The sequence below is a fragment of the Oncorhynchus mykiss genome, chromosome 7 (assembly GCF_013265735.2).
Source record: "Oncorhynchus mykiss isolate Arlee chromosome 7, USDA_OmykA_1.1, whole genome shotgun sequence".
NCBI classification, from domain to species: domain Eukaryota; kingdom Metazoa; phylum Chordata; class Actinopteri; order Salmoniformes; family Salmonidae; genus Oncorhynchus; species Oncorhynchus mykiss.
In genome coordinates this window covers 70691056-70705209 of record NC_048571.1, presented here as the reverse complement: position 1 = coordinate 70705209, position 14154 = coordinate 70691056, and the positions used below count along the sequence as shown (strand labels likewise).

At 41.5% G+C, this 14154-nt stretch overlaps 1 protein-coding gene across 1 annotated transcript; it reads left to right on the top strand.

Moving 5' to 3' along the window:
• The first annotated feature begins 3324 nt into the window (after positions 1-3324).
• LOC110528374 (protein BTG2) lies at positions 3325-5730 on the top strand. The gene is made up of 2 exons (XM_021610395.2): positions 3325-3788; positions 4228-5730. Exons 1-2 carry the CDS (start codon positions 3641-3643, stop codon positions 4578-4580), a joined length of 501 nt encoding a protein of 166 aa, XP_021466070.1. The 5' UTR covers positions 3325-3640; the 3' UTR covers positions 4581-5730.
• The last annotated feature ends 8424 nt before the right edge of the window (positions 5731-14154 follow it).

Genomic DNA, 14154 nt, shown 5'->3' with positions numbered 1-14154 from the left:
GATGGTTAAAATTGATGGGAAGATGGATGGAGCCAAATACAGGACCATTCTGGAAGAAAACCTGATGGAGTCTGCAAAAGACCTGAGACTGGGACGGAGATTTGTCTTCCAACAAGACAATGATCCAAAACATAAAGCAAAATCTACAATGGAATGGTTCAAAAATAAACATATCCAGGTGTTAGAATGGCCAAGTCAAAGTCCAGACCTGAATCCAATCGAGAATCTGTGGAAAGAACTGAAAACTGCTGTTCACAAATGCTCTCCATCCAACCTCACTGAGCTCGAGCTGTTTTGCAAGGAGGAATGGGAAAAAATTTCAGTCTCTCAATGTGCAAAACTGATAGAGACATACCCCAAGCGACTTACAGCTGTAATCACAGCAAAAGGTGGCGCTACAAAGTATTAACTTAATAAGGGGGCTGAATAATTTTGCACGCCCAATTTTTCAGTTTTTGATTTGTTAAAAAAGTTTGAAATATCCAATAAATGTCGTTCCACTTCATGATTGTGTCCCACTTGTTGTTGATTCTTCACAAAAAAATACAGTTTTATATCTTTATGTTTGAAGCCTGAAATGTGGCAAAAGGTCGCAAAGTTCAAGGGGGCCGAATACTTTCGCAAGGCACTGTATGTAGCAAAAAAGCTGTAAAAAAACCTAAAAGATATTTCTCCTCCGAAGAGTGGGGGTGGTGGAGGGGTTAATAATAACAATTAAATTAAAAAAATGTAAAAACTCTGCAACGCTGACCCGCAACATCGGGGCCCCTCAGGGGTGTGTGCTTAGTCCCCTCCTGTACTCCCTGTTCACCCACGACTGCGTGGCCTAATCACTGATGGCGATGAGTCAGTCTACAGGGAGGAGGTCAGAGACTTAGCAGTGTGGTGCCAGGACAACAACTTCTCCCTCACTGTCAGTAAGACCAATAGGTTGATTGCGGACTATAGGAGAAAGAGAGGAGAGCACGGCCCCATCCACATCGAAGGGGCTGTTGTGGAGCGGGTCGAGAGCTTCAAGTTCCTTGGTGTCCACATCACTAAGGACCTAACATGGTCCGCACAGTCATGAAGATGGCACGGCAGCGCCTCTTCCTCCTCAGAAGGCTGAAAAGATTTGGCATGGGCCCTCGGATCCTAAAAAAGTTCTACAACTGCACCATCGAGAGCATCTTGACTGGCTGCATCACAGCTTGGTATGGCAAATGCACCATCCCTTGACAAAGATCTACAGAAGGTGGTGCGGAGAGCCCAGTACATCACTGGGGCCGAGCTTCCTACCATCCAGGACCTCTTTATCAGGCTGTCTCAGAGCAAAGCCACCCAATCCATAGTCTGTTTACTCTGCTACCGTCCGGCAAATGGTACCGGAGCATCGAGTCTCTCGGACCAACAGGCTCCAAGACAGCTTCTTCCCCCAAGACTGCTAAATAGACAGACTGCTAAATAGTCAATTAATGGTAACCGAACTATCTGCAACTGACTATCTTGCAAATTAATCTACACACACTCACTAGACTATATATATCAATCAATTAAATGTATTCATAAAGCCCTTTTTACATCTGCAGATGTCACAAAGTGCTTTAATCCAGATGTCGAAGCACAAACCATATACACACTCACTTACACACACAACATTGACACTCCCACACAAAACCCACACCCATTCACATACACTTTATACGCACACATATAACACACACACATAGGCCTACATACACATTACACGCAAACACTTTTACACTCATAATTTGCTGCTGCTACTCTGTTCTTTATTTGACTTGTATTATTATTTATCCTGATGCCTAGTCACTTTACCCTGCTTTAATGTACATACAGTATCTTTTTGGCCTCCCGAGTGGCGCAGCGGTCTAAGGCACTACAGATCCGGGTATGATCCCGGGCTGTATCACAACCGGCCTTGCTCAGGAGTCCCATAGGGCGGCCATGCCCAGCGTCATCCGGGTTAGGGGAGGGTTTGGCAGGGGGGCTGTCATTGTAAATAAGAATTTGTTCTTAATTGACTTGCCTAGTTAAATAAAGGTTCAATATTAATAAATAAAAATCTACCTCAAATACCTCGTACCTCTGCACATTGATCTAGTACTCCCTTCATATAGCGCCATTCTCGTGTATTTTATTCCTCGTATTACTACTGTTGGGAAGGGCTCTTAAGCAAGCATTTCACGGTAAAGTCTACACAAGTTGTATTCTGCGCATGTGACAAAGAAATATTGATTTGAACAGGGGGTTAAAATGTCAAACTATAATTTAAATTTACAACCACTAGATGTCCCTGTAGTAGCGCCAGAGGAACCACAACACACACACACACACACACACACCTGAACGTTAAACCTGAACTGTGATTTAACATTTTGTTCCTCACAGCCGAGAAAGTTTATTCTGCCTAGACTTTTATTTCCCCATATGCAATTGTAGTAGCACTGATTAAAGCTGGAGGCCTTAATTGAAACAATTATAAAGCATTTACCCCACCACTGTTTTGGTCAAAAGCTGAAAAACATGAAGTATGTGGTGGCCCACAACTGTGCCTGAATACTTGTGTTATCTGGCATTGGCCTGTAGAAATGTGACCAAATCTCAAATTCATCAAAAGAGCAATGGATGCAAGGACTGACTATCCATATCAAAGTAATAGTTGTAACCATGTTTTGGAACTATACAGTTTGTTTACATTTACATTGTTTACAATTTTTTTTTACAAAAAATATATTTTGGGTTCTGAGGGGGAACTACAGTTGAACTAAAATCATGATGCATTTATAAGTTATATTATTCAAGAATCAATTGGTAAAAATAATGTATAAGTCTAAAGTCTAATGTATGTAGCAACTAAGGATTCTAGCTTTAAATTAAATATGTAAAATGGGACGAGTATTTTTGTCAATACTAGGTTCATTTGTTTGGCTAAACCGGTAAAACTGTTTTTCTTCCAAATAGCCGTCGCCTATGTAGGCTACATGTTATATCTGTAAACAATAACTCTTTGAGCCGATGTCAATAGTTGTTGAATACGCTTGTTAATGTAGTAAAAAATCACATTTTCTCGCTTGAAATTTACGGTAAGTGGCTAGTGTTTTTTGTTGCACAGTCGTCACGAATACTTTAGAGCAGGGTTAGACGTCAATTTCTATATTTGGTGATGGACGGAACCTCATTTGCATTTTACACCCACCTCGGTTTTCCACGATGTGAACCAATCACATCGCACGGGGAGCGCTGTGTGTGGTTTTTCTGTGAATTTCATTGGTTAAAATGCCAATCACTCAAAACTCGCAATTAAGTGACATCACGTATTCTCTCCCTTCATAAAAAAGAAGCCACAAGCTGTAGTGCGAGCACAGACAACTTGGAAGTGGCACTTGAGCGAAAAATAACATCAAACGCCACTTCCAATCGAACAAATATTTTTAATAAATAATGCTGATTGTTACTTTGGCTAGAGCCAACTTGTTGCTTTGATATCACTGCTTCGGACTTGAAGATTCATTTTTGCTGAAGGATTCGTATAGCTACTTCCGCTATAGCTAGCTAACGTTACCTCGGTTTCACACTGCATTACTGTCAAACTGTTATTTTATTTCCTACGAGCCGAAATAACAATTTTGCTGGCAAAATGAACCAAGGATACTCATCTAGAGGTGAAATGGGCCCCGAAGTAACGGCCGCTGCGACGTTTGTTTCCAGGTTATTGAGAACAAGAGGCTTCCTGAGTGAACACCAACTTCATGATTTCAGAGATTGTCTTCAACAGTCATTATCAGGTAATTTGGTTGGCTTTTCCTGTAATTAAAAAAAAAAAAACGTTTGGCTACGAACTAGTTATTGTCGAAATGGCTGCATAGTGTTTTGGCTAGTTAGTTGACTAACGGTAGCCTAGCTAACGTCAGCTAGTATTGGCTTTGTTCCAACAGACAGTCAAATCGAGCTACTTTTCTAATCTGATCGACGTTAGTCAGCAAAAGTATTTAAAAAATATATTTATTAGTTAATGCTGGGGGGAGACAACAAACATGTAATTCGACAAAAAAAATTTAAATACATTTGCAAGTCAGCAAAATCGTTAGCAAGCTTCCTCGTTAGCCTAATTTAGCATATCTCGAGATGATTGTAGTAGGCCCAAAAAGCTGGTGCTTTGTTTTCAATGCAACAAGTTGACTCTTCTAGTTTCGTGCCTTCATTCTGATAATTCTCTCTTCACAGAGCACTACCAGAACCACTGGTTCCCAGACAGACCACAGAAGGGCTCGGGCTACCGCTGCATCCGAATGAACCATGAAATGGACCCAATTATTGGCAGGGCTGCTGGTCGGATCGGACTTACTAGCGATCAGCTCTTCGCCCTCCTGCCCCGGGAGCTAACCCTCTGGGTGGACCCTTTTGAGGTCTCTTACCGCATCGGGGAGGATGGCTCCATATGTGTCCTCTATGAAGCAGCGGCCCCAGCGCCAGCAGCAGCACCAAGCCCCGACCCCACACAAAACTGCAAGAATCAATTTCTGATCGGTGGCCGCACTAGCCCGCCGAAGAACTACCTGATGACCGTCTCGAGCTAGTGCGGAACCAGGCATTACCTCGACTGGCTACGTGAACAGCGTCAGTGTGAAGCCCGTCGACCACCCACAGTGATTATTTTTCTACTTACATTTCGCAGCATTTACCCCTTTTTAAATTTGAGTTTTCTTAAAGCACTGGGTATTTGTTGTAGTGTTTCTGTTGGGTTAGTTTTGTTGTTTATTGTTTGACTACCAGCCCATAGGCTCTTTTTGCACTGCGGAGACTCAGTATGTAGTGTGCTTCTGTCCTGTGGTCTTGACACACTACAATCAAGCCAGGACTCAAAGTGTAAACAAAATGACTCTGGGATTCAGATGTTAGTATCTCATGGTGCAATAGTAATAATACTTCACACCATTGCCACTTCTCACAAATGTATACTAAAGCAATCATAACTGGAGTGTTAAGTATTTGTTCAGGTACCCATACATTTCCAAGATTAACTTAAAAAAAATATGTTTGTTTGTGTACTGCTGGTTTGTAACCTACCTGTGCCCTGAAATCGAGACAACGTCTGACATCCTAGTGGAAAAAGAGCTGCCTCTAACAGGTTATACTACCTTAACATGACAATGTCTTCCCAAATCCCTTTGTGTTGAATATGGCTGCCAAACTTTATATCTTGGCTCCTTTTGTGCAATAGTCAAGAGTATTCAGAGCAACTGGAGTTTGGCTAAATCTCTCAACAAATAGTCAACTAATTTCAATCCTCTTGAATCCTAGCTGAGAAAGATTTGACTTTTTAATCTAAAATAGCTTTACTTTCAACATGTTCAAGAAGTGGTTGGTTTTAATATTGATCACTATTGTGAATGTTTTTCCTATGTGAATCTGTCACTTTGACAAGTGTTCCCTGTTATTCTCCCCTGGGTAGTTTGCCTTGTGTATAAGCTGTGAGGTGGTTGGTTGGCGTCATATTAACGTCTATCACTGCCAGGTAGCGTGATGCTCTCAGCCCTCTGTAGTATACTCTCTCCCTACCGAGCTGTTGAGCAGCTCACCATTGTTTACTGTTCTAGATGGGGAAAGATGTAGAGTTTAAGCTATTTGAAGCACAGTATGCATTTAATGTACATTTAAAAAAAGATGTGCATATCTAGATACTTGTACAGTTTGTCAATTTTATTACAATAAACCTTTATGAATTCAGATTCTCTCTTGCTGTGGTCTGTTCAACTTGCATTATAGTTTATCCTTTCACTGGTAGCCCATTCTAAGTAATCTCTTCCTGTTGTAACTTGAGAAAACCGGAACTCTGTTTATGCCATATTCTACATAAATGCCCCCAGCCTCTACTCTTGGAAACCCATGAATAGATCTGACAGGATTGGATAATTGTTGCCCATAACTCCTATGAGCTCCTATCCCGACTCCATGTTTGCATTGGACCAATCTGATCTATCTATATGCAGGGTTTATATGAATGGTGCATTGTCACTCAATCATGCGTTCTCTCTCAGGATCAGGCTTGTCTGTGCCTCAGTGCTGGTTTGGCTTGTCACTGAGGGCACACGTGTCTTGACATGCCCTACACCATCCACAGAAGAGGGAGGACCTATCAGCATGTACACTGTCCTGTTATCAGTTCTGTCCTGGGAGAATGTGTGTGAAGTTATTTAGTAAACCCACCCTCCTCCCTGCAAGTGTTGGCAGTTTTTTCTGCAAATAAACCTTTCAAGGATGGTGTTTGTGTAAACTTACACATTTGTTAGTGAGCGGCTGTCTTGATTCAGCAATCCTACCTTCCAGGCTTACTCTGCTTGAGCCTTAACAGACAGCAGGCCAAACTGTTGGAAATAATTCAACCCAGCCAATAGACCTACACAGACAGTGATGTGTTTTAAGTATTACTAGTCTAAGGGCCTTTAGCAGACTAAACTCCACGGTGAAGGGAGTTTTATGATGAACTTCACCGACGGCTTGGGGCCGAGACCAGGCTTTGTGTTATCTAGCAACGATTCGCCCAAGGTCAATACTTAACATTTAAATTATGAAACGCCCACCTTTGTCCTCTGTAGTTGCCTGCCTTAGTATGGATGTCAATCTCAAAAGTGAATCAAATGCATCCACTGACTTTCCATGTTGAGATGCAATAATTCAGTAGGCACATGCGCATTTGTGCTGAGTTGCCATCTTAGAGCAACCGCAAGGAGCAAATCGTTGGTTGTGTTTAAAACTTCCTTCACTGTGGAGTTTAGTCTGCTAAGATGCCCTCGGGTTGGTTGACTTGACAGGACCCCGAACAGCTTCTACCCCCAAGCCATAAGTTATTTTATTTAACCTTTAACTAGACAAGTCAGTTAAGAACAAATTATTATTTACAATGATGACCTATAAGACAAGTAAGTAGTTAAGCAAATATACTATTTAGCAATCTGCATGGACCCTTCTTGCACAAACTTTTTTTGACTCGTCACACGCTGCTGCTAATGTTATCTAGTTGCCTAGTCACATTTATTCATAGTTATAAGTACATACAGTATCTACCTCAATTAGTTCGTACCCCTGCACATCGACTTGGTACTGGTACCCCATGCATTGGCCAAGCTACCCGTTGTGTATTTAACTTTTACGTGTTATTACTTTTTAAATGATTTCTCTTTTTTTTCTCTGCATTGTTGGGTAGGCCGTAAGTAAGCATTTCGCTGTTAGTCTCAACCTGTTGTTTACGAAGCATGTGACAAAAGATTTGATTTGTGTGTGTGGGAGTAAATACAAAAATATAAACCAAGAGTTCTCAATTTAACCTCATTCTTTAATTATTTATTTATCTCATTTTCTGCATATTAATATACTTCTCTGTCAATGGGTAATATGCGTATATACAAAAGGATGTTGACACTAGCATTTGCAAACATGCTGATGTCATTGACATTGCGATAGAGTCTGCCTCAGTGTTGTTAAGAGTACAAACCTGAGGACATCTCTAGCTGTTTCTCCTTTCTAAAACCACACTATCATTATGAATGCTACTATACTATGAACTACTATATTTGCTGTGTATGTGACTGTTAACCAACAAGAGTCAACAATAAAACATGTCTTTTAGAAAATCAACCAAAAGGAATATGAGGGTGTGTTTGTGTCTGGTTCCCTACAGCTTCTTCTTGGCCACACTGGCACTCCATGTCTGAAATTCTTTTACCTTTAGATTTCAACTTCTTAATAAAATACATTTAGAGTCAAGCTGACCTGACCTGAAAATCATCAACAGTTACGCTGAACAAAAATATAAACTCAACATGTAACAATTTCAACAATTTTACTGAGTTACTCATATAAGGAAACCAGTCAATTGAAATAAATTCCTTGGGCCCTAATCTATTAATTTATTATGACTGGGAATACAGATATCCATCTGTTGGTCACAGATATGTAAAAAAAAAGGTAGGGGCGTGGATCAGAAAACCAGCCGGTATCTAGTGTAACCACCATTTTCCTCAAGCAATGCAACGCATCTCCTTCGCATAGAGTTTATCAGGCTGTTGATTGTGGCCTGTGGAATGTTGTCCCACTCCTCGTCAATGGCTGTGCGAAGTTGCAGGAACTGGAACACCCTGTCATACACATCGATCCAGAGCATCCCAAACATGCTCAATCTGTGTCATGTCTGGTGAGTAGGCAGGCCATGGAAGAACTGTGACATTTTCAGCTTCCAGGAATTGCGTACAGATCCTTGCGTTATGAGCCTGTGCATTATCGTGCTGAAGTGATGGCGGTGGATGAATAGTAAAGGGCCTCAGGATATTGTCAAGTTATCTCTGTGCATTCAACGTGCCATCGATAAAATGAAATTGTGTTCATTGTCCATAGCTTATGCCTGCCAATACCATAACCCCACTGCCATCATGGGGCACTCTGTTAACAACATTGACATAATTGAAACCGGGATTCATCCGTGAAGAGCGTATTTCTCCCTGAGACGATTTCTGACAGTTTGGGGAGACATTCTTCGGTTGTGCACACCCACAGTTTCCTCAGCTGTCCGGGTGGCTGGTCTCAGACAATCCCGCAGGTGAAGAAGCTGGATGTGGAGGTCCTGGGCTGGCGTGGTTGCACGAGGTCTGCGGTTGTGAGGCTGGTTGTACGCACTGCCAAATTCTCTAAAACAATGTTGGAGGTGGCTTATGGTAGAGAAATTAACATTACATTCTCTGGCAACAGCTCTGGTGGACATTCCTGCAGTCAGCTTGCCAATTGCACACTCCCTCAAACATTTAGACATCTGTGGCATTGTGTTATGTGACAAAACTGCACATTTTAGAAGGGCCTTTTATAGTCCCCAGGGTGTAATGATCATGCTGTTTAAAAGGATTATTGATATGCCACACCTATCAGGTGAATGGATTATTTTGGCAAAGATAATTAACGTGGCAGGTTAGGAAAATTAGGTTAAGGCTTAAATGGTCCCTGACGCAACTTATAAAAAATATCTAGCTACAAAAAGGGCTGTCCTGAAAACAGTCTTGGTTTCCACAAATGCAATGCTGCTTCTCGAGTCGCATGTCTAACGCGTCTATCACATCATAGACACACATACGGAGACACCCTGCAGTGGGTCCATTTTTTCCATAAGAATCCCCCTGAAACTCCCTGAGGGTCACTCAGGGGCTATAGAGCTCTCCAGCTTGTTGTCCTAAAAAAACTGAAAGGATGTACCTCTGGTTCGTTCAGCCATTCCTTTGGGAAAAATGAATGGGGAAAGAATAGGGTTTTGGAATAAACGCAGAATATAAGGTCTGAGGATAACACAGACTTTTAGGAGATCTTATACACTTTGTTCTATGAGATCATATATATCAGTCAGTTAACTTTGAAGAATCTCAAATATAAAATATATTTTGATTTGTTTAACACTTTTTTTGGTTACTACATGATTCCAAATGTGTTATTTCATAGTTTTGATGTCTTGAAAAATTAAGAAAAACCCAGGAATGAGTAGGTTTGTCCAAACATTTAACTGGTACTGTAAATGCAAAATTGCGACTGAAAACATTGATACTTTCTGTGGTGAGTTTATCAGCTTCTTGGAGCATGCTTCTTGCCTGGATGATGGTTCTTATGGTTCTCTGTGGCACTAACATATCCTACACCAGGCCGTCACCTACTACCAATTCAATCTTCTGGGATTTCCATTCCATCTGTGCTATACAATTAATGACAATAGCAATAAAGAACAAGAAGCCAACCTTACTAAAGCACAAACTGTTGGAGTCACTGTACTGGTCTACTACTCACAGGGATCCTCTCAGGCTCCCTCACCCTTTGCCCATCATCCTCTACTTTCCTCACTGCCTCAGCATAGGACACTTTCTGCACTGCTCTCACCCTGGAAACTTCAACTTGTCTCACTTTCTTTAAAACATTTTTTTATTTAACTACAGTGCCTTGCGAAAGTATTCGGCCCCCTTGAACTTTGCGACCTTTTGCCACATTTCAGGCTTCAAACATAAAGATATAAAACTGTATTTTTTTGTGAAGAATCAACAACAAGTGGGACACAATCATGAAGTGGAACGACATTTATTGGATATTTCAAACTTTTTTCACAAATCAAAAACTGAAAAATTGGGCGTGCACAATTATTCAGCCCCCTTAAGTTAATACTTTGTAGCGCCACCTTTTGCTGCGATTACAGCTGTAAGTCGCTTGGGGTATGTCTCTATCAGTTTTGCACATCGAGAGACTGAAATTGTTTCCCATTCCTCCTTGCAAAACAGCTCGAGCTCAGTGAGGTTGGATGGAGAGCATTTGTGAACAGCAGTTTTCAGTTCTTTCCACAGATTCTCGATTGGATTCAGGTCTTGACTTTGACTTGGCCATTCTAACACCTGGATATGTTTATTTTTGAACCATTCCATTGTAGATTTTGCTTTATGTTTTGGATCATTGTCTTGTTGGAAGACAAATCTCCGTCCCAGTCTCAGGTCTTTTGCAGACTCCATCAGGTTTTCTTCCAGAATGGTCCTGTATTTGGCTCCATCCATCTTCCCATCAATTTTAACCATCTTCCCTGTCCCTGCTGAAGAAAAGCAGGCCCAAACCATGATGCTGCCACCACCATGTTTGACAGTGGGGATGGTGTGTTCAGGGTGATGAGCTGTGATGCTTTTACGCCAAACATAACGTTTTGCATTGTTGCCAAAAAGTTCAATTTTGGTTTCATCTGACCAGAGCACCTTCTTCCACATGTTTGGTGTGTCTCCCAGGTGGCTTGTGGCAAACTTTAAACAACACTTTTTATGGATATCTTTAAGAAATGGCTTTCTTCTTGCCACTCTTCCATAAAGGCCAGATTTGTGCAATATACGACTGATTGTTGTCCTATGGACAGAGTCTCCCACCTCAGCTGTAGATCTCTGCAGTTCATCCAGAGTGATCATGGGCCTCTTGGCTGCATCTCTGATCAGTCTTCTCCTTGTATGAGCTGAAAGTTTAGAGGGACGGCCAGGTCTTGGTAGATTTGCAGTGGTCTGATACTCCTTCCATTTCAATATTATCGCTTGCACAGTGCTCCTTGGGATGTTTAAAGCTTGGGAAATCTTTTTGTATCCAAATCCGGCTTTAAACTTCTTCACAACAGTATCTCGGACCTGCCTGGTGTGTTCCTTGTTCTTCATGATGCTCTCTGCGCTTTTAACGGACCTCTGAGACTATCACAGTGTAGGTGCATTTATACGGAGACTTGATTACACACAGGTGGATTGTATTTATCATCATTAGTCATTTAGGTCAACATTGGATCATTCAGAGATCCTCACTGAACTTCTGGAGAGAGTTTGCTGCACTGAAAGTAAAGGGGCTGAATAATTTTGCACGCCCAATTTTTCAGTTTTTGATTTGTTAAAAAAGTTTGAAATATCCAATAAATGTCGTTCCACTTCATGATTGTGTCCCACTTGTTGTTGATTCTTCACAATTTTTTTTTATATCTTTATGTTGGAAGCCTGAAATGTGGCAAAAGGTCGCAAAGTTCCAGGGGGCCGAATACTTTTGCAAGGCACTGTATGTAACACGTGCACAGGTCATTTCTGATCCCCAGCAACATGACCTCCCTCACAATTGAAACACTCCACTTTTTCCACCAAAACTACACACTTAGTCCCATGCCCTCCTTCACATTTTACACACCTCAAAATCTCCCTCCTGCATACTGCTCCAATATGACCATAAACGTGTCACCTGAAACACTGCAGTGGGTTCGGATCAGAAGCTCTCACAGGATAACTTAATCTCTGGCATTTTCCTGATTCTTGGGGTGAGGCTCGGAAGCCTTCACCTCACCTGACGACGCGGGTTCTTCCTCTTCACTTCTGTTGCTTTCAATTTCAAATTCATTGTCCGTCGACAGCTCAGGGTTATAAGGAGCGTAACATGTAATTTTCTCTCCTGTTCTTGACACAAAGGAGAAAGTACTCGGGTTGTATTTCGAAGATGTCTGTTTGGGTTTGAACCTCTTCTTTCTTCTTTGTTTTTTCTTGTCATCCTCCATCTTCCTCGCCTGCGCCTCTGCCCTCTGGTAGGTAGCTCAGAGCAGCCAAGCGGGGTAAAACAATTCTTCTTCTTCTTTGGTGGAGTTTAACGGGTTTAATGCATTACCCCCACCAACTGGACGGGCTATTGAGCGATAAAATTAAAAATCCATTGCCGGAAAAGGAGAAAAAAACAACATCAAACATTATACAAAAATATCAACAAACAAAACCAATCCCACTCCTCCAGTAACAGTCCAATCCAAAATACATCCCTACACAGGTTCAGGGGCCTGTTAGGGCGGAACAGTCGTTGACAGGATTCCTTGCAAGGCCTCGGCTGTGAAATCACGAAGAAAAACGTTCAGCCGCACGCCAATGATGCCATTCTTCTCCAACTTTTTCTCTGCTTTTGCTGTACAGTTTATGACCATTGCAATAAAATATAAAAAGTCCACATTTTTAATATGTACAGTGCCTTGCAAAAGTATTCATCCCCTGTAACGTCTGCTTCCAACTTACATTCTCAAACATGTAGGTCCCCTGAATGCAGCTCACTTTCCAGCCCACTTTCCAGCTCACACTCTCAAACACATAGATCCCCTGAAGTTCAGTTCTTTGCATCCCATCATTGTGAGGTATTGTTTGTTTTGTGACATACTTGTATTCGGAGCTCTGTTTTTCCCGTAATTTAATCTTCCCGTGTATGATAGTGAGGCAGGGAAAAACTAGCGACGCCTTTTGCCTGCCTGTATTTTAGCCTATCGGATTTCCTGTTATCAACCTATTGTCTGATCTCCCGGAGGACGTTACTAGCCTTTTACCTGCTGGTACTATTGTCTTTTTGGACCCCCTGTGTATGACCTTCTGCCTGCGCCTGGACCCAGCTACCTGCCTCCTTCTGTCATCCTTTACAAATGATCATGGCACAAGGTGAGACCCAAATGTAGACACAGGAGGCAGATGGTTGGAGCCTTACAATATTTATTAATCCAATAGGGTAAGGCAAGAAAATGGTCATGGACATGCAAGTGTCAAAACCAGTTCATATGCCAAAAGGTACCAAAGGGCATGCAGAATCAAGATCAGATCAGGCAGGCGGGAAAGTAGTCCAGAGACAGGCAGTGGTCAAAACCGGGAAGACTAGCAAAAAGGAGTACGGGAAAAACACGCTTGTTGACTTGACTAAACATACAAGATGAACTGGCACAGAGAGACAGGAAACACAGGGATAAATACACTGGGGAGAATAAGTGACACCTGGAGGGGGTGGAGACAATCACAGGAACAGGTGAAACAGATCAGGGTGATGACACCATCACACCTGATGACACCTGCTACGCCCTACGCTTGAAACCAGCTCTCTGTCTCCCATCGTGTTCAGTACATCCCCCTTGGTCAATTGTTTTCCCTATTTTGTTGCATTACAACCTGCAATTTAAATTGATTTTTATTTGGATTTCATGTAATGGACAGACAAAAATAGTCAAAATTGGTGAAGTGAGAAAAAAAAATCACTTGTTTCAAAACATTTTAAAAAACTGGAAAGTGGTACGTGCATATGTATTCCCCCCCTTTGCTATGAAGCCCCTAAATAAGATCTGGTGCAATCAATTACTTACAGAAGTCACACAATTAGTTAAATAAAGTCCACCTGTGTGCAATCAAAGTGTCACATGATTTGTCACATGATCTCAGTACAGTTGAAGTCGGAAGTTTACATACACTTAGGTTGGAGTCTTGTTAACAAACTATAGTTTTGGCAAGTTGGTTAGGACATCTATTTTGTGCATGACAAGTCATTTTTCCAACAATTGTTTAGACAGATTATTTCACTTATGATTCACTGTATCACAATTTTAGTGGGTCAGATGTTTACATACTCTAAATTGACTGTGCCTTTAAACAGCTTAGAAAAATCCCCAAAATCATGTCATGGCTTTAGAAGTTCCTGATAGGCGAATTAACATAATTTGAGTCAATTGGAGGTGTACCTGTGGATGTACAGTATTTCAAGGCCTACCTTCAAACTCAGTGCCTCTTTGCTTGACATAATGGGAAAATCAAAAGAAATCAGCCAAGACCTCAGAAAAAAATTGTA